The 19,248-nt window shown below is 43.0% G+C and overlaps 1 protein-coding gene across 1 annotated transcript in view; it reads right to left on the reverse strand.

The window, feature by feature from the left end:
* The window catches only part of LOC118379256 (serine/threonine-protein kinase 31), a 61,906-nt gene that overhangs the window by 39,216 nt on the left and 3,442 nt on the right, over window positions 1-19,248 (reverse strand). The window contains exons 7-17 of the mRNA XM_052512582.1: window positions 18,082-18,201; window positions 17,817-17,989; window positions 10,440-10,590; window positions 10,222-10,347; window positions 7,159-7,218; window positions 6,692-6,847; window positions 6,338-6,463; window positions 5,889-6,071; window positions 5,421-5,543; window positions 4,933-5,052; window positions 4,312-4,443 (exon numbers count right to left, since the gene is read on the reverse strand). Coding sequence (XP_052368542.1) covers window positions 4,312-4,443; window positions 4,933-5,052; window positions 5,421-5,543; window positions 5,889-6,071; window positions 6,338-6,463; window positions 6,692-6,847; window positions 7,159-7,218; window positions 10,222-10,347; window positions 10,440-10,590; window positions 17,817-17,989; window positions 18,082-18,201 — 1,470 coding nt within the window. The remainder of the gene's footprint in view (window positions 1-4,311; window positions 4,444-4,932; window positions 5,053-5,420; window positions 5,544-5,888; window positions 6,072-6,337; window positions 6,464-6,691; window positions 6,848-7,158; window positions 7,219-10,221; window positions 10,348-10,439; window positions 10,591-17,816; window positions 17,990-18,081; window positions 18,202-19,248) is intronic.

Raw genomic sequence — 19,248 nt, forward strand, 5'->3', positions numbered from 1 at the left:
CCAGAACAGTTGAGACAGTCACATTATTGTACATTATGAAGCTCACTGTAGTTCCCAGAACAGTTGAGACAGTCACATTATTGTACATTATGAAGCTCACTGTAGTCCCCAGAACAGTTGATCCAGTCACATTATTGTACATTATGAAGCTCACTGTAGTTCCCAGAACAGTTGAACCAGTCACATTATTGTACATTATGAAGCTCACTGTAGTTCCCCAGAACAGTTGAACCAGTCACATTATTGTACATTATGAAGCTCACTGTAGTTCCCCAGAACAGTTGATCCAGTCACATTATTGTACATTATGAAGCTCACTGTAGTTCCCCAGAACAGTTGATCCAGTCACATTATTGTACATTATGAAGCTCACTGTAGTTCCCCAGAACAGTTGAGACAGTCACATTATTGTACATTATGAAGCTCACTGTAGTTCCCCAGAACAGTTGATCCAGTCACATTATTGTACATTATGAAGCTCACTGTAGTTCCCCAGAACAGTTGATCCAGTCACATTATTGTACATTATGAAGCTCACTGTAGTTCCCCAGAACAGTTGAGACAGTCACATTATTGTACATTATGAAGCTCACTGTAGTTCCCCAGAACAGTTGAGACAGTCACATTATTGTACATTATGAAGCTCACTGTAGTTCCCCAGAACAGTTGATCCAGTCACATTATTGTACATTATGAAGCTCACTGTAGTTCCCCAGAACAGTTGAGACAGTCACATTATTGTACATTATGAAGCTCACTGTAGTTCCCCAGAACAGTTGATCCAGTCACATTATTGTACATTATGAAGCTCACTGTAGTTCCCCAGAACAGTTGATCCAGTCACATTATTGTACATTATGAAGCTCACTGTAGTTCCCCAGAACAGTTGAGACAGTCACATTATTGTACATTATGAAGCTCACTGTAGTTCCCCAGAACAGTTGATCCAGTCACATTATTGTACATTATGAAGCTCACTGTAGTTCCCCAGAACAGTTGATCCAGTCACATTATTGTACATTATGAAGCTCACTGTAGTTCCCCAGAACAGTTGATCCAGTCACATTATTGTACATTATGAAGCTCACTGTAGTTCCCCAGAACAGCTGAGACAGTCACATTATTGTACATTATGAAGCTCACTGTAGTTCCCCAGAACAGTTGAGACAGTCACATTATTGTACATTATGAAGCTCACTGTAGTTCCCCAGAACAGTTGAACCAGTCACATTATTGTACATTATGAAGCTCACTGTAGTTCCCCAGAACAGTTGAGACAGTCACATTATTGTACATTATTGTCACATTAGTTGTACATTAAGCTCACTGTAGTTCCCCAGAACAGTTGAGACAGTCACATTATTGTACATTATGAAGCTCACTGTAGTTCCCCAGAAGTTGATCCAGTCACATTATTGTACATTATGAAGCTCACTGTAGTTCCCCAGAACAGTTGAGACAGTCACATTATTGTACATTATGAAGCTCACTGTAGTTCCCCAGAACAGTTGATCCAGTCACATTATTGTACATTATGAAGCTCACTGTAGTTCCCCAGAACAGTTGATCCAGTCACATTATTGTACATTATGAAGCTCACTGTAGTTCCCCAGAACAGTTGATCCAGTCACATTATTGTACATTATGAAGCTCAACACCTTCATCAGACACTACATTAGTACAACACCTTCATCAGACACTACATTAGTACAACACCTTCATCAGACACTACATTAGTACGACACCTTCATCAGACACTACATTAGTACAACACCTTCATCAGACACTACATTAGTACAACACCTTCATCAGACACTACATTAGTACAACACCTTCATCAGACACTACATTAGTACAACACCTTCATCAGACACTACATTAGTACAACACCTTCATCAGACACTACATTAGTACAACACCTTCATCAGACACTACATTAGTACAACACCTTCATCAGACACTACATTAGTACAACACCTTCATCAGACACTACATTAGTACAACACCTTCATCAGACACTACATTAGTACAACACCTTCATCAGACACTACATTAGTACGACACCTTCATCAGACACTACATTAGTACAACACCTTCATCAGACACTACATTAGTACAACACCTTCATCAGACACTACATTAGTACAACACCTTCATCAGACACTACATTAGTACAACACCTTCATCAGACACTACATTAGTACGACACCTTCAACACCTTCTTCAGATACTACATTAGTACAACACCTTCTTCAGATACTACATTAGTACAACACCTTCATCAGATACTACACTACCTTCATCAGACACTACATTAGTACGACACCTTCATACAGCACACCTTTACAACAGAGGTGTAACACTATTTCTGGCAGAAGTAAAGTACAACACCTTCAAGACAACATTAGTACAACATTTTTGTTGTTGCAAAGAACGATGCATGGCCATCAAATTTCCTAATGTTTTGTTTAAAGTTAATGTTGCATTTTAAATGGTGAAAAAATGGCTGGCTACACTGAGAAAAGTACCGGAGAACACTAGCTCCACATCAGTCAGAGTGCTGTCTGCTGATAGAATGATGGAGAACAGTAGCTACACATCAGTCAGAGTGCTGTCTGCTGATAGAATGATGGAGAACAGTAGCTACACATCAGTCAGAGTGCTGTCTGCTGATAGAATGATGGAGAACAGTAGCTCCACATCTCAGAGTGCTGTCTGCTGATAGAATGATGGAGAACAGTAGTGCTGTCTGCTGATAGAATGATGGAGAACAGTAGCACCATCATCAGTCAGAGTGCTGTCTGCTGATAGAATGATGGAGAACAGTAGCTCCACATCAGTCAGAGTGCTGTCTGCTGATAGAATGATGGAGAACAGTAGCTCCACATCAGTCAGTGCTGTCTGCTGATAGAATGATGGAGAACAGTAGCTACACATCAGTCAGAGTGCTGTCTGCTGATAGAATGATGGAGAACAGTAGCTACACATCAGTCAGAGTGCTGTCTGCTGATAGAATGATGGAGAACAGTAGCTCCACATCAGTCAGAGTGCTGTCTGCTGATAGAATGATGGAGAACAGTAGCTCCACATCAGTCAGAGTGCTGTCTGCTGATAGAATGATGGAGAACAGTAGCTACACATCAGTCAGAGTGCTGTCTGCTGATAGAATGATGGAGAACAGTAGCTACACATCAGTCAGAGTGCTGTCTGCTGATAGAATGATGGAGAACAGTAGCTACACATCAGTCAGAGTGCTGTCTGCTGATAGAATGATGGAGAACAGTAGCTACACATCAGTCAGAGTGCTGTCTGCTGATAGAATGATGGAGAACAGTAGCTACACATCAGTCAGAGTGCTGTCTGCTGATAGAATGATGGAGAACAGTAGCTACACATCAGTCAGAGTGCTGTCTGCTGATAGAATGATGGAGAACAGTAGCTACACATCAGTCAGAGTGCTGTCTGCTGATAGAATGATGGAGAACAGTAGCTACACATCAGTCAGAGTGCTGTCTGCTGATATAATGATGGAGAACAGTAGCTCCACATCAGTCAGAGTGCTGTCTGCTGATAGAATGATGGAGAACAGTAGCTACACATCAGTCAGAGTGCTGTCTGCTGATAGAATGATGGAGAACAGTAGCTACACATCAGTCAGAGTGCTGTCTGCTGATAGAATGATGGAGAACAGTAGCTACACATCAGTCAGAGTGCTGTCTGCTGATAGAATGATGGCTACACATCAGTCAGAGTGCTGTCTGCTGATAGAATAATGGAGAACAGTAGCTACACATCAGTCAGAGTGCTGTCTGCTGATAGAATGATGGAGAACAGTAGCTACACATCAGTCAGAGTGCTGTCTGCTGATAGAATGATGGAGAACAGTAGCTACACATCAGTCAGAGTGCTGTCTGCTGATAGAATGCCCGTTCCTGAATTCTCATCCAAGTGGAGAAGAGCAACTGAAGAACGGCATCAAACTAATTTCGAACATAGATTACAATAAGAAGCATTTTAGATCTGCATTTACAAGACGCAGCAAGATATTTATATTTCTTTCCCTGTGTGAAAAGCATAGAATTCTGCATTAGGGTGACCCTTAATTTGAACTAGCTAGTTATCTAAGTAAATGGCTGAATTAATCTAGAAATGGGAAATATATTGCATTAATAAGGAAACATAGTGTTCGCTTTCTGCCCTGTTTGACAAGTCAAAGCCCTTTGTATGAATGATCTGTAAAACTGCCACTGCAGCTTGATTTATGAGCCACGGTCAAAAGTAGGACACTAAATAGACTTCCTCATCTCTCACCTCCTCCAGACTGGCCTCCTCCACCTGTCTCCACCTCAGCTGAGCCCTCAGGCTGCGGATACGTTTCTTCACAGAGAACAGAGAGTCTGGAGTCGGGCTAGCATTCTGCCACTGTAGCATCTCACCCTTAAACTGAATAGAACACAAACGGAATGCAACAAACTGAATAGAACACAAACTGAATAGAACACAAACTGAATAGAACACAAACTGAATAGAACACAAACTGAATAGAACACAAACTGAATAGAACACAAACTGAATAGAACACAAACTGAATAGAACACAAACTGAATAGAACACAAACTGAATAGAACACAAACTGAATAGAACACAAACTGAATAGAACATCCTTGATAAAGGAGAAAACATCAGTTTGAGAAATAAGAGTACATCTCCAGACTGCTAGTGTTCTGACACAGCAGAAAGAGAAGCTATATGGTTAAAGGCAAACGGAAAGGTCTACTCAGCATTAAGGGAAACTTTGAGGTTTTCTAGAAATCTTGGTTGGATGATTCCGGATTTCCTGCATATTCCCTCACAATTATGGGAATCTTCCAACCTTGATTTCTGGAAAATCTGCTAAGTAAACACTTTAAACATCTAAAACAATTCTCTCACCTTGGTGTTGAGCAGATATTTGTCCATAATGTCCCTCAGCAGACTCTGCTCACTCTGAATGTGCTGCATGACTTTGTGGAAAGCGTTGGACACTGCCTTGGTCTCATGGTTGTTCTGCTCCTGTTGAGTAAACAAACAAGTCAACAACAAACAAACAGAGTAAAGAAAACAACGATGAGGTAATGCCGTGTTCAAAATAACAGAAGTCTCAGGCTTCAGTGTGTTTAAGACCCCTGGGAACTCGGGGGGGGGGGCTAGTAGTTTTGAACAGTCATCCAACTCAGAATTCCAAGTCAGGAAACTCTGCCATCTTTCTAAAGCTCCAACTTTCCGACCTGAAGATCACTGATGTTTCCCAGTTGTCTTCAAAGCACCATAAGACTCACTGATATGTAGCTGGACAGGTGAAATATGGGCCCTGGTCAAAAGTAGTGAACTATAAAAAAAAAAAGAGAATAGGGTGCCATTTGGGACGCAACCAAACTCACCCCGACTGACAGGGGACAGTCCAGCTCCTTGGCCACGTTGTTCTCTGCCTGCTTCAGCAGCTCATTCACTCCGTCCACGATGTCATTCACTCCCACCACTGTGTTAGCTGACAGGCAGAAAAACTGAAGGGACATTGGAGGATTAGGATTTCCCAGACAAGCCCAATGCCTGACTAAAACAACCTTTTGAACATGAACATGTTTCTTAGTCCACTAGGCTTAATCTGTGTCCGGGAAACCGGCCCAAACTGTACAGTTCCATACCCAGGAAGACCGCTGGAGAAGAATTACATGTCAAATCATTTTCCGTGGGCATATCTTCAATCACTTTAGTAAAGAGAACAGTTGTTTCCCCTTCCCACCCTTCACAGTACACAAAAGCTTGGGAGAAATAAACCCAGACTCTCTTTTTTAAGTTTCTTCATCCTCAGTTCACCCAAACCAAAGTGGTACCGGGTCATTGTGTACCTTGCCAACGTTCTCCGACCAGGTACACAGGGCCTGGAGGGCCTTGTCTGTCCCGTCTCTGACAGAGCTGGTGAGCTGACTCCTCTGAGTCCTCCACTGGCTGTACTGCTCAAAGGCCTGCTCTCCAACATCCCCCTCCATAGAGGCTGGACCAAACAGTGCAGTCAGGGAGGAGCTCACCTGCTGTAACACGGACACAAGGGAACAACAGCTTGATTATAGCACGCGTCCCAAATAATACCCTATATAGAGCACTATGTAGGGAATAGGGTGCTATTTGTGCCACATCCTTATATGTTGATGCATCAGAGCATGTTCAGCTGATAGCCTTGATATAACCCCAATCCTGTGAGGTCATCTAGAAATAACAAACCCACTTCACATATTTGGAATGTTGAATGAAAAAAGAAATATTCAGATGACAGAATCCTCGTTTTCATTTTCAGTACCTCCAGTTTGTCCATGCGTTGTCTGACTGGCAAACACTCAGCCTCCTGAAGGAAGGACTCTACAGTGGCAGTCAGAACACCTCGCACCTTATTCCGGTTGTCTATCAGATCCCCAAGCTGCTCCTTCTGCAAAATGGACGCCAAAACATGTTCATTTCACTGATGAGAAACTGTTTTCTGATCTGATGAGACTGTGTCCCAAATGGCAACCTATTCCCGATTTAGTGCACTACTTTCAACCAGACCACTATGGGCCCTGGTCTAAAGTAGTGCACTAAATAGGGAATAGGGTGCCATTTTGGATGCACACATTAACAGTAGGATGCAACCATTAACAGTAGGATGCAGACTGACCGTCTGACAGGCCTTGACTTTCTCCTGAGCCAGGCTGTAATCTCTCCATGCCGACTCCAGCTTCTCCATGGCAACCGGGGCAGAGATGCTGTTGTTTATGACAATGTTGATAGACTCCGTAAGGCTGTCGCTATCCGTGTTACCTGGGTTTTCTCTCTGTCCAGTAGAAATAAAACCACAATAATGCAAATCGCAAATCAATAGAAAGAGTAACTCAATGTGAAATGTTGAATTGTAAAAATAAATAAATACATTTAATAAAACATTGTTACTTAATATTCGTTATTCTATAATAAAATAATTCCAATTCGAGAGGAGTGTATGTGTGTGTGGGGGGTTACCATATAGTGCACTACTTTCGACCAGAGTGCACTATATAGGGCGTCATTTGCCACCCAACCATCACAGTACCTTAATCCTCTCAGAGAATCGACTCTCTCAGCCAGTGGACAGAACCGTTCAGCCACCGCTGAGTCCAGGAGCTTCTCCACTTCCTTCTCCTTCTTCTTTAACTGTCCCCTCATAGCCTAAACACAGGGAGAAGCATTCAAAACACCAAGAGACACAGTAGCACAAATCAAATCCTATGTCACATGCTTTGGCAACAACAGCTGAAGATGGAAAAGTAAGCATTCTACTGTCAAACAATGGTGTTATTATTTATTTATTTTTATCTTTAAAAAAAAGTACATGGTGACAGGAGGAAAACATCCACAAGACACCTGCTATATTGTTTATGCCGCCAATGAGGACATTAGCCACATTATCTACCTTCACGTTCCTTCAGTCTCATAACATTCATTCTAACTATAACCCAGGGCCCGGCTTCCCGATAGCGTTGGAATTTAGGTTTACAAGTGTTTTAACTACTCATCTTTCCTGCAACAGCCGAAGATTCAACATGCGTTTCCCAAAACAGCGCGCAGAAAGAGCGTTCGCTAAGTGCGTTGGGCAACGTGTTGATACTGAAAGAAAAGGCAGCGCTGCTCTCGGCCCACTGGGAAAAATCTGGTTGAATCAACATTGTTTCCATGCCATTTCAAACCCCAAAAATCTATGTGATGAAGTGAAATCAATGTGGGAAACTGATTGAATTTGCAAAAGTCATCAATGTAAGGGCATTTAGTGGTTTTTTCACCCAACTTTTATTAACCTAAATCCAATGACATGGTGACATTTGTTGTGGATTTCACGTTGAATTCACGGTTAGTTGACAACTCAACCAAATGCAAATCAAACTAGACTTTTAACTGACGTCTCTGCCCAGTGGGTGATCAGCTTTTCTCCATTCAAATCTGACCTTAACATTAGAATTATTCTACAATACTGGCGACAGATCAGCTCCTAGAGATATTATCAGCTAATGGCTGCAAGTATTGGAGGCAGCTTATTCCATAATGCGCTCATTCATTGGCGCACGTTGTTACACATGAAATATATTGAGGCAAAACTGACAGACCGTGTAGCCTACAAACAGAACATTACATATCAATATGATCAGCTTAATGTATTTTTTTAAATAATGCAGTCATCTAGGTTCTCATTTTAAGCATATTTTTATATTTTTCTTGTTCAATTGTAAAGACTGAGGCAGACGAAAACAAAATGAGTTTTCAAGTGCAACTTTACTAACGATGGTTTGGGGAAACAGCTGGGAGAATTAGTAATGTTCCTAGGAAGGTTCTATCGATGAACTTAGCATTAAGATGCTTTTGGGAAACCAGACCCAGGTCTATCCCCTTAAAACCTCATACCTGCACTACCATGTCCCTTCCACACTTACGACCCTGCCAAAAAAACAAAACATTGTTGAGGACAAAGCCAAACATTTGCATTATACACCGAACAAAAATATAAACGCAACATGTAAAGTGTTGGTCCCATGTTTCATGAGTTTAAATAAAATATTCAAGTTTCCATATGCACAAAAATCTTATTTTTCTCAGATTTTGTGTACAAAGTCGCTGTTAGTGAGCATTTCTACTTTGCCAAAATAATCCATCCAACTAACAGGTGTGGCATATCAATTAGTGTATTAAACAGCATGATCATTATACAGGTGCACCTTGTGCTGGGGACAATAAAAAGCCACTCTAAAATGTGCAGTTTTGTCACACAACACAATGCCACCGATGTCTCAAGTTCTGGGGGAGCATGCAATTGGCATGCTGACTGCAGGAATGTCCACCAGAGCTGTTGCCAGATAATTTAATGTTAATTCCTCTACCATAAGCCGCCTGCAACATCGTTTTTGAGAATTTTGCAGTACGTCCAACCGGCCTCAAAACCACAAACCTTGTGTAACCACGCCAGCCCAGGACCTCCACATCCAACTTCTTAATTTGATGAAACTGTGGGTTTGCACAACCAAAGAATTTCTCAGGGAAGCTCATCTGCGTGCTCGTCATCCTCATCAGAGACTTGACCTGACCAGTTTGGTGTCGTAACCGACTTCAGTGGGTAAATACTCACCTTCGATGGCAACTGGCACGCTGGAGAAGTGTGCTCTTCACGAATGAATGTCCCAGTACTTCCATTGCCTCATACTTGCCAGACATGTCACCCATTGAGCATGTGTGGGATGCTCTGGATCGACGTGTACGACAGCGTGTTCCAGTTCCCTCCAATATCCAGCAACTCCGCACAGCCATTAATGAGTGGGACAACATTCCACAGGCCAATCAACAGCCTGATCAACTCTATGCAAAGGAGATGTGTCACTCTGCATGAGGCAAATGGTGGTCACTCCAGATACTGACTGGTTTACTGATCCATCACGCCCCAACCTTCTTTTTTTTTTACCAACAGATGCATATCTGTATTTCCAGTCATGTGAAATCCATAGATTAGGTGTGCTGAGGGTTGAATGTGCTGTGGTGAGGGTTGAATGTGCTGTGGTGAGGGTTGACTGTGCTGTGGTGAGGGTGAAGCTGTAGAAGGTTAATGTGCTGTGGTGAGGTTGAATGTAGACTCGTTAATGTGCTGTGGTGAGGGTTGAATGTGCTGTGGTGATTGGGTTGAATGTGCTGTGGTGAGAGTTGAATGTAGACTTGTTAATGTGCTGTGGTGAGGGGTTGAATGTGCTGTGGTGAGGTTGGTTGAATGTGCTGTTGGTGATGTGCTGTGGTGAGGTTGAATGTTGACTGAGGTTGTTAACTGTGTGATGTGCTGAGGGATTTAATGTTGACTCGTTAATGTGCTGTGGTGAGAATGTTGAATGTTGACTTCGTTGGAGGGTTGACTGTGCTGTGGTGGTGAGAATGTGAATGTAGACTTGTTAATGTGCTGTGGTGAGGGTTGAATGTTGACTTGTTAATGTGCTGTGGTGAGAATTGAATGTTGACTTGTTAATGTGCTGTGGTGAGAATTGAATGTTGACTTGTTAATGTGCTGTGGTGAGAATTGAATGTTGACTCGTTAATGTGCTGTGGTGAGAATTGAATGTTGACTTCTTAATGCTATGTGTTCATGAGCAGGTGCTCAGGGACAATTGACTAGTAGAAATCTGCTCCATACGACACCAGTCTCACCTGCACTTCCTGTTTGGCAACTTGCAGGTCAGTCTCCAGCTGCTCTGATTGGTTCTGGAGTGTGTTCCTCTCCACCTTCCATCTCTCTGCCTCTTTCGCATAATTAGCAGTCTCCTCTTTCAACTTCTGAAATCACAACACAAGACGATACTCATAACTAATGTCCTGGAAAGCTTGCCGTGTGAGTGTGTCAGTGTGTCTCTCTCTGTTTGTTCAACCTGGAGCTCTGAGAGGCTGTCTCTCAGCTGGTCCTCCCTGCGCTGGGTCTCTCGTTCTGCCTTCAGCCTCTGGTTATCCTCCACCAGCTCCTGGTCCATCTTCTTCTTCATTAGGTTGGCAGCATGCTGGGCTGTGGCCTTGCTCTTCTCCCTGAGCAGGAGTTAAAAAACACAGGCTGCTCAACCCTATTCTCTAAAAGACTACTTTGACACTATGGGCCCTGGTAAAAAGTAGTGCTCTGTTTAGGGAATAGGATGTAGGAAATGGGGGGGGGGGGATTTTGGACCCCATTTCCTATATATGGGCTCTGGTCAAAAGTTATACAGGGAATAGGGTGCCATTTGGGATGCAGCCAGTCATAGGATAAAAAAACACCCAGTTAGTAATCACCACTACAAACCACCCAGTTAGTAATCACCACTACAAACCACCCAGTTAGTCATCACCACTACAAACCACCCAGTTAGTAATCACCACTACAAACCACCCAGTTAGTAATCACCACTACAAACCACCCAGTTAGTAATCACCACTACAAACCACCACTACAAACCACCCAGTTAGTAATCACCACTACAAACCACCCAGTTAGTAATCACCACTACAAACCACCCAGTTAATAATCACCACTACAAACCACCCAGTTAGTAATCACCACTACAAACCACCCAGTTAGTAATCACCACTACAAACCACCCAGTTAGTAATCACCACTACAAACCACCCAGTTAGTAATCACCACTACAAACCACCCAGTTAGTAATCACCACTACAAACCACCCAGTTAGTAAATCACCACTACAAACCACCCAGTTAGTAATCACCACTACAAACCACCCAGTTAGTAATCACCACTACAAACCCCCAGTTCACCACTACAAACCACCCAGTTAGTAATCAAACCACCCAGTTAGTAATCACCACTACAAACCACCCAGTTAGTAATCACCACTACAAACCACCACTACAAACCACCCAGTTAGTAATCACCACTACAAACCACCCAGTTAGTAATCACCACTACAAACCACCCAGTTAGTAATCACCACTACAAACCACCCAGTTAGTAATCACTACTACAAACCACCCAATTAGTAATTACTACTACAAACAACCCAGTTAGTAATTACTACTACAAACCACCCAGTTAGTAATCACCACTACAAACCACCCAGTTAGTAATCACCACTACAAACCACCCAGTTAGTAATCACCACTACAAACCACCCAGTTAGTAATCACCACTACAAACCACCCAGTTAGTAATCACCACTACAAACCACCCAGTTAGTAATCACCACTACAAACCACCCAGTTAGTAATCACCACTACAAACCACACCCAGTTAGTAATCACCACTACAAACCACCACTACACACCACCCAGTTAGTAATCACCACTACAAACCACCCAGTTAGTAATCACCACTACAAACCACCCAGTTAGTAATCACCACTACAAACCACCCAGTTAATAATCACCACTACAAACCACCCAGTTAGTAATCACTACTACAAACCACCCAGTTAGTAATCACCACTACAAACCACCCAGTTAGTAATCACCACTACAAACCACCCAGTTAGTAATCACCACTACAAACCACCCATTTAGTAATCACTAATACAAACAACCCCATCATCCTGAGCTTGTTGTACCCCACATCTCTAAACACAAACACACACGTTGATTCTATTGTATTGGCTGGCTCTCTCACAAACACACGTTGATTATATTGTATAGGCTGGCTCACACAAACACACGTTGATTATATTGTATAGGCTGGCTCACACAAACACACGTTGATTATATTGTATAGGCTGGCTCACACAAACACACATTGATTATATTGAATAGGCTGGCTCACACAAACACACGTTGATTATATTGTATAGGCTGGCTCACACAAACACACATTGATTATATTGTATAGGCTGGCTCACACAAACACACATTGATTATATTGTACTGGCAGGCCCACCACGTCTGTTGTCTGTTGTACTCATCCACGTCTGTTGACTCATCCAGCTGTAACAGACATATACAGTCACACAAACCTGTTGACTCATCCAGCTGTAACAGACATATACCAGGAGCTGTGTCAGGCCACGTCTGTTGACTCATCCAGCTGTAACAGACATATACCAGGAGCTGTGTCAGGCCCACCACGTCTGTTGACTCATCCAGCTGTAACAGACATATACCAGGAGCTGTGTCAGGCCCACCCAGTCTGTTGACTCATCCAGCTGTAACAGACATATACCAGGAGCTGTGCCAGGCCCTCCACGTCTGTTGACTCATCCAGCTGTAACAGAACCATACCAGGAGCTAATCAGGCCCTCCACGTCTGTTGACTCATCCAGCTGTAACAGACATAACCAGGAGCTGTGCCAGGCCCTCCACGTCTGTTGACTCATCCAGCTGTAACAGACATATACCAGGAGCTGTGCCAGGCCCTCCACGTCTGTTTACTCATCCAGCTGTAACAGACATACCAGGAGCTGTGCCAGGCCCTCCACGTCTGTTTACTCATCCAGCTGTAACAGACATACCAGGAGCTGTGCCAGGCCCTCCACGTCTGTTTACTCATCCAGCTGTAACAGACATATACCAGGAGCTGTGCCAGGCCCACCACGTCTGTTGACTCATCCAGCTGTAACCATAGAAGTCACTGGCTTGTATGCAAAGCAGTAATTGTTTCAAAACATCTCCTACCAGGTCACTGATGAGTCATGAAACAGTGTTGTTTGATGAAGACATTGTCTGTATTGTTTTTTTTAACCTTTTCCCCAGCATTTCCCCAGCCGTATCCCGGCAGCAGGAAGAATTAAATACTTCCACAATAGTATGGGGTTTGCCTGTCCTAGCCACTCAGTAGCTCACCATATAAATGCTTCTAGACCCTTCTTATTCAATAATGGGGTTTGCCTGTCCTAGCCACTCAGTAGCTTATAATATGCTTCTAGACCCTTCTTATTCAATAATGGGGTTTGCCTGTCCTAGCCACTCAGTAGCTCACCATATAATATGCTTCTAGACCCTTCTTATTCAATAGTATGGGGTTTGCCTGTCCTAGCCACTCAGTAGCTCACCATATAAGATGCTTCTAGACCCTTCTTATTCAATGGTATCTGTTACTTTTATAAATGTCTCACTACTCAAAAGTCGTCTTAATTCTCGCTCCAAAAATTCCTTTGGCTTATTTTTCAAATTGGTATGTTTTGTTTCTAAATGTCTGCACAAGAGTGAAGGTTTCATTGAGTTGTGAGTTAGTACTTTTGCACATATAAACACACTGTGGTTGAGGAAAGGCACTACTCGCAATATAAGTGAACCCCAAATCAATGTAGTTCTCATCATATTTGTGCCTCTTCAATGGTACAACGTCCCTGTCTGTTGTTCGGTGCTTTCCCGCCCCTAGCTTGGTGCTTTCCGGGTAAGGGGCATCTCTAAGGGGGCAAACAGTCTTTCCCGCCCTAAGGGGCAGTAGCTTTGCTTTCCCGGTAAGGGGGCATTAGCTGGTAAGGGGGCTTTGGTGCTTTCCCGGGTAAGGGGGGGCAGTAGCTTTCATGTTGCTTTCCGGTATAGGGGCAGTAGCTGGCTTTCCGGGTAAAGGGGCAGTAGCTTGGTGGGGCAGTAGCTCTTCAGCTGCATCAGATTCACAACTGTCAGTGTCCACGCTAGCTGGTGCTAACAACAAATGTAGAATTATTGATGCTCGCATTGGATGTGCTCGTGGAACAACTTGTTCTATTGTATAGGTGGCCACACAACACGTCTGTTGTCAACAGGTACAGGTGTAGCAGTACTACTAGTAGAGCTGGTGTAGCAGTACTACTAGTAGAGCTGGTGTAGCAGTACTACTAGTAGAGCTGGTGTAGCAGTACTACTAGTAGAGCTGGTGTAGCACACTAACTACTAGTAGAGCTGGTGTAGCAGTACTACTAGTAGAGCTGGTGTAACACAGTGATTACTACTAGTAGAGCTGGTGTAGCACTAAACTAGACTAGTAGACTAACTACTAGTGAGCTGGTAGCAGTACTACAGTACACTAGTAGAGCTGGTGTAGCAGTACTACTAGTAGAGCTGGTGTAGCAGTACTACTAGTAGAGCTGGTGTAGCAGTACTACTAGTAGAGCTGTGTAGCAGTACTACTAGTAGAGCTGGTGTAGCAGTACTACTAGTAGAGCTGGTGTCAGGCCCAGTACTACTGTAGAGCATCCAGCTGTAGCAGTACTACTAGTAGAGCTGTGTCAGGCAGTACTACTAGTAGAGCTGGTGTAGCAGTACTACTAGTAGAGCTGGTATGAGTCTATGGACATGGGCCTTACTTTTTTTTAACCATTAATCAATTTTCACACAAACAGAATGAGCAGCAGCTACGTTTGGCTAAATACGGACTGTGAGTGGAATTCCCTCGAGAGAGTAATGGTTAATGTGGATGGATGTTAATTATTTGACTAGGCTACCTGTATTTGACATTGTGTTATTTTGCTGAACACTATATGGTTTCATTTATTTATTTTTGGCAGTGAAAGAAGAATAGACAAGTTGAGAAAAAAAAAATTAAAATAAATTTTTTTTTTTTTAAACTCACCGTTGTAAATATGAATACAAATAAAATAAATAAATAAGTGAATCACATTGTTATATGGCTTACCCCAAACCCCAGTTTGGGAATACCTGGTCTAGAGTATCCGGGAGGATGCAGTTGATGTGAGCCATGACCAGCCTTTCAAAGCACTTCATGGCTACGGGGCGGTAATCATTTAGGCAGGTTACCTTCGCTTCCTTGGGCACAGAGACTATGGTGGTCTGCTTGAAACATGTAGGGATTACAGACTCAGTCTGGGAGAGGTTGAAAATGTCAGTGAAGACTCGTGCCAGTTGGTCCGCACATAGTTTGAGTACACGTCCTGGTAATCCATCTGGCACTGCGGCTTTGTGAATGTTGACCTGTTTAAAGGTCTTGCTCACATCGGCTACAGAGAGCGTTATCACACAATCCAGAACAGCTAGTGCTCTCGTGCATGCTTCAGTGCTGCTTGCTTCAAAGCGAACATAAAAGGAATTTAGCTCATCTGGTAGGCTTGCGTCACTGGGCAGCTCACGTCTGGGTTTCCCTTTGTAGTCCGCAATAGTTTTCAAGCCCTGCCACATCCGACGAGTGTCAGAGCCAGTGTAGCAGGATTCAATTTAATCCTGTATTGACGCTTTGCTCATTTGATGGTTCATCTGAGGGCATAGCGGGATTTCTTAGAAGCGCCCGGATTAGTGTCCCGCTTCCTTGAAAGCATCAGATCTAGCCTTTATCTCGATGCGGATATTGCCTGTAATCCATGGCTTCTGGTTGGGGTATGTACGTACGGTCACCGTGGGGACAATGTCATTGATGCACTTATTGATGAAGCCAATGACTGATGTGGTGTACTCCTCAATGCCATCGGAGGAATCCCAGAACATATTCCACTAGCAAAACAGTCCTGTAGAGTAGCATCCATGTCATCTGACCACTTCCGTATTGAGCGAGTTCCTGATTTCGTTTTTTGCTTGTAAGCAGGAATCAGTAGGATAGAATTATGGTCAGATTTGCCAAATGGAGCGCAGGGGAGAGCTTTGTATGCATCTCTGTGTGTGGAGTAAAGGTGGTCTAGTTTTCCCCCTCTAGTTGCACATGTGACAGGCTGGTAAAAACGTGGTAAAACTGATTTAAGTTAGCCTGCATTAAAGTCCCCGACCACTAGGAGCGCCACTTCTGGGCGAGCATTTTCTTGTTTGCTTATGTCCTTATAGAGTTGGTTGAGTGCGGTCTTTGTGCCACCATCGGTCTGTGGTGGTAAATAGACGGCTACGAATAATATAGATGAAAACTCTCTTGGTAGATCGTGTGGTCTACAGCATATCATAAGGTACTCTACCTCAGGCAAGCAATACCTCGAGACTCCTTTAATATTAAACATCGCTCACCAGCTGTTATTGACAAAGACACACACACCCCCACCCCTCGTCTTACCGGACGTAGCTTCTCTGTTCTGCCGGTGCATGGAAAATCTCGCCAGCTCCATATGATCCGTGTCGTCGTTCAGCCACGACTCGGTGAAACATAAGATATTACAGTTCTTAATGTCCCATTGGTAGGATAATCGAAGATCATCAATTTTATTTTCCAATGATTGCGTGTTAGCAAGTAGAACGGAAGGCAGTGGGAGTTTACTCGCGCGTCTATGTATTCTCAGAAGGCAGCCCGATCTCCCAATACCATTCACAGCACAGGATTAGTCATTTCAAGTGAAAAGGTCAAAGTAAAGGCCTCCCGGGTGGCGCAGTGGTTAAGGGCGCTGTACTGCAACGCCAGCTGTGCCATCAGAGTGACTCCTGTGGCGGGCTGGGCTGTGCCAAGGTGGCCAGGTGCACGGTGTTTCCTCCAGTCAAAGTATGGGATCCCAGAGGAACAGATTCAAACTTGCAAAGCTCTTCATTAGAACAGCTGTGGTGTGGGCTGGAACAAAACATTTCAGTTGGGATCCCAGAGGAACAGACAGAAAACACAGTCCAGACAGACAGGTGTCTTACTTCATTATCCCAGAGGAACAGACAGAACAGACAGACAGGTGTCTTACTTCATTATCCCAGAGGAACAGACAGAACAGACAGACAGGTGTCTTACTTCATTATCCCAGCAGGAACAGACAGAAAACACAGTCCTAGACAGACAGGTGTCTTACTTCATTATCCCAGAGGAACAGACAGGTGTCTTACTTCATTATCCCAGAGGAACAGACAGAAAACACAGTCCTAGACAGACAGGTGTCTTACTTCATTATCCCAGAGGAACAGACAGAAAACACAGTCCCCTAGACAGACAGGTGTCTTACTTCATTATCCCAGCAGAACAGACAGACCTGTGACTCCTTCATTATCCCAGCAGAACAGACAGACAGGTGTCCTTCATTATCCCAGCGGAACAGACAGACAGGTGTCTTACTTCATTTCCCAGCAAACAGACAGACAGGCATTTTATTTCATTTCCCAGCAGAACAGACAGACAGGTGTCTTACTTCATTATCCCAGACAGAACAGACAGACAGGTTTTTTGACTTCATTATTCCACCAGACAGACAGGTATCTTACTTCCTTATCCCAGCAGAACAGACAGACAGGTATCTTACTTCCTTATCCCAGAGGAACAGACCGACAGGTATCTTACTTCATTATCCCAGAGGAACAGACAGACAGGTATCCATACTTCATTATTCCAGCGGAACAGACAGACAGGTATCTTACTTCCTTATCCCAGAGGAACAGACAGATGTATTTGAGAAGAAGGACGCGCTACTTCATTGAAAGGGGACTCTGGTAAAGGGGAAAGCAGGCACAGTTTGGGCATGCAGACTGTAGAGCCAGGCATGTCCCCATCCCCCTGGGGGCCAGGCCAATCCAACACCCGCTGAGGCCACGGGCAATGGGACTCCTGCAGGGCCCGCAAAGACATGGGGCCCTCACGGTTACTCCCCGGGAGGGTGAACTTGGCAAACTTCATCTTCAAAACCTAAGAGAGCATTTTATTGTCAGTTTTCAAGATGTGCCTTGAGTCATAAAAACTCCTTACAGGACATAACAGACAGAGGTTTGTTTGAGGACCTCTTCACCGATGTCCAGGTTTCCCTGAAAGGCCTGGACCAGGACGGTCCCGTCCAAGCAGATTTTTCTTCTGGATGCGGATATCTTCCCATAGATCAGATTCTGAAGGAAGGCCTTTCCCTAAAGAGCAAAACAAGACAATGCACATTTTGTGAGAAGAAGGACGCTACTGAAAATACATCACAATGTGTCAACCCATACACACACACACACACACACACACACACACACACATATATACATACATACACACATATATATAATGAAAATTGAAAACACATTACACCATAATATATACATACGTGTATCATACATATACTACATATTTTATCAATACTACTGCATAGGAACTATATACACACACATATATATATATACACACATATCACATATCATTTTTCTGTACTTTGACATGTTTGGGAAGATATGACAACCCTTTAATTTGTATATAGGATTCTTATATTAATTTGTATATATTTTTTGGTCTGTTTTTCATAAAGGTATTTCCCAAAAGAAATATGTAACAAGATATGCACATTTTGTGACACACACACACACACAAATACACACACACACACACACACACACACACACACACATACACACACACACACACACACACATATACACACACACACACACACACACACACACACATACACACACACACACACACATATATATACACACACACACACACACACATATATACACACATATATATATATATACACACACATATATATACACATACATATATATATACACATACACACACATAGGACATATACACACACACATATATACACATATACACATATATGTATAGTATATATCAGTACACATATATATATATATATATATGTACTATCACACACACAGACAAACACATATATATATATACACACACACACACACACACACACACACATATATATCCCATACACACATATATACACATGACACTGGACACAACATATATATGACATCTCAACACACATACATATATTCACTATATATATACACTACTTTTGACCAGGGCACATTATATTTATACATACACACAGGGTACATATATAACATACATATAATGTATATATATACACACACATACATACATACACACACACACACACACAGCCACACACACACACACACACCACACAC

The sequence above is a fragment of the Oncorhynchus keta genome, unplaced genomic scaffold (assembly GCF_023373465.1).
Source record: "Oncorhynchus keta strain PuntledgeMale-10-30-2019 unplaced genomic scaffold, Oket_V2 Un_contig_8718_pilon_pilon, whole genome shotgun sequence".
Taxonomy (NCBI): Eukaryota; Metazoa; Chordata; class Actinopteri; order Salmoniformes; family Salmonidae; genus Oncorhynchus; species Oncorhynchus keta.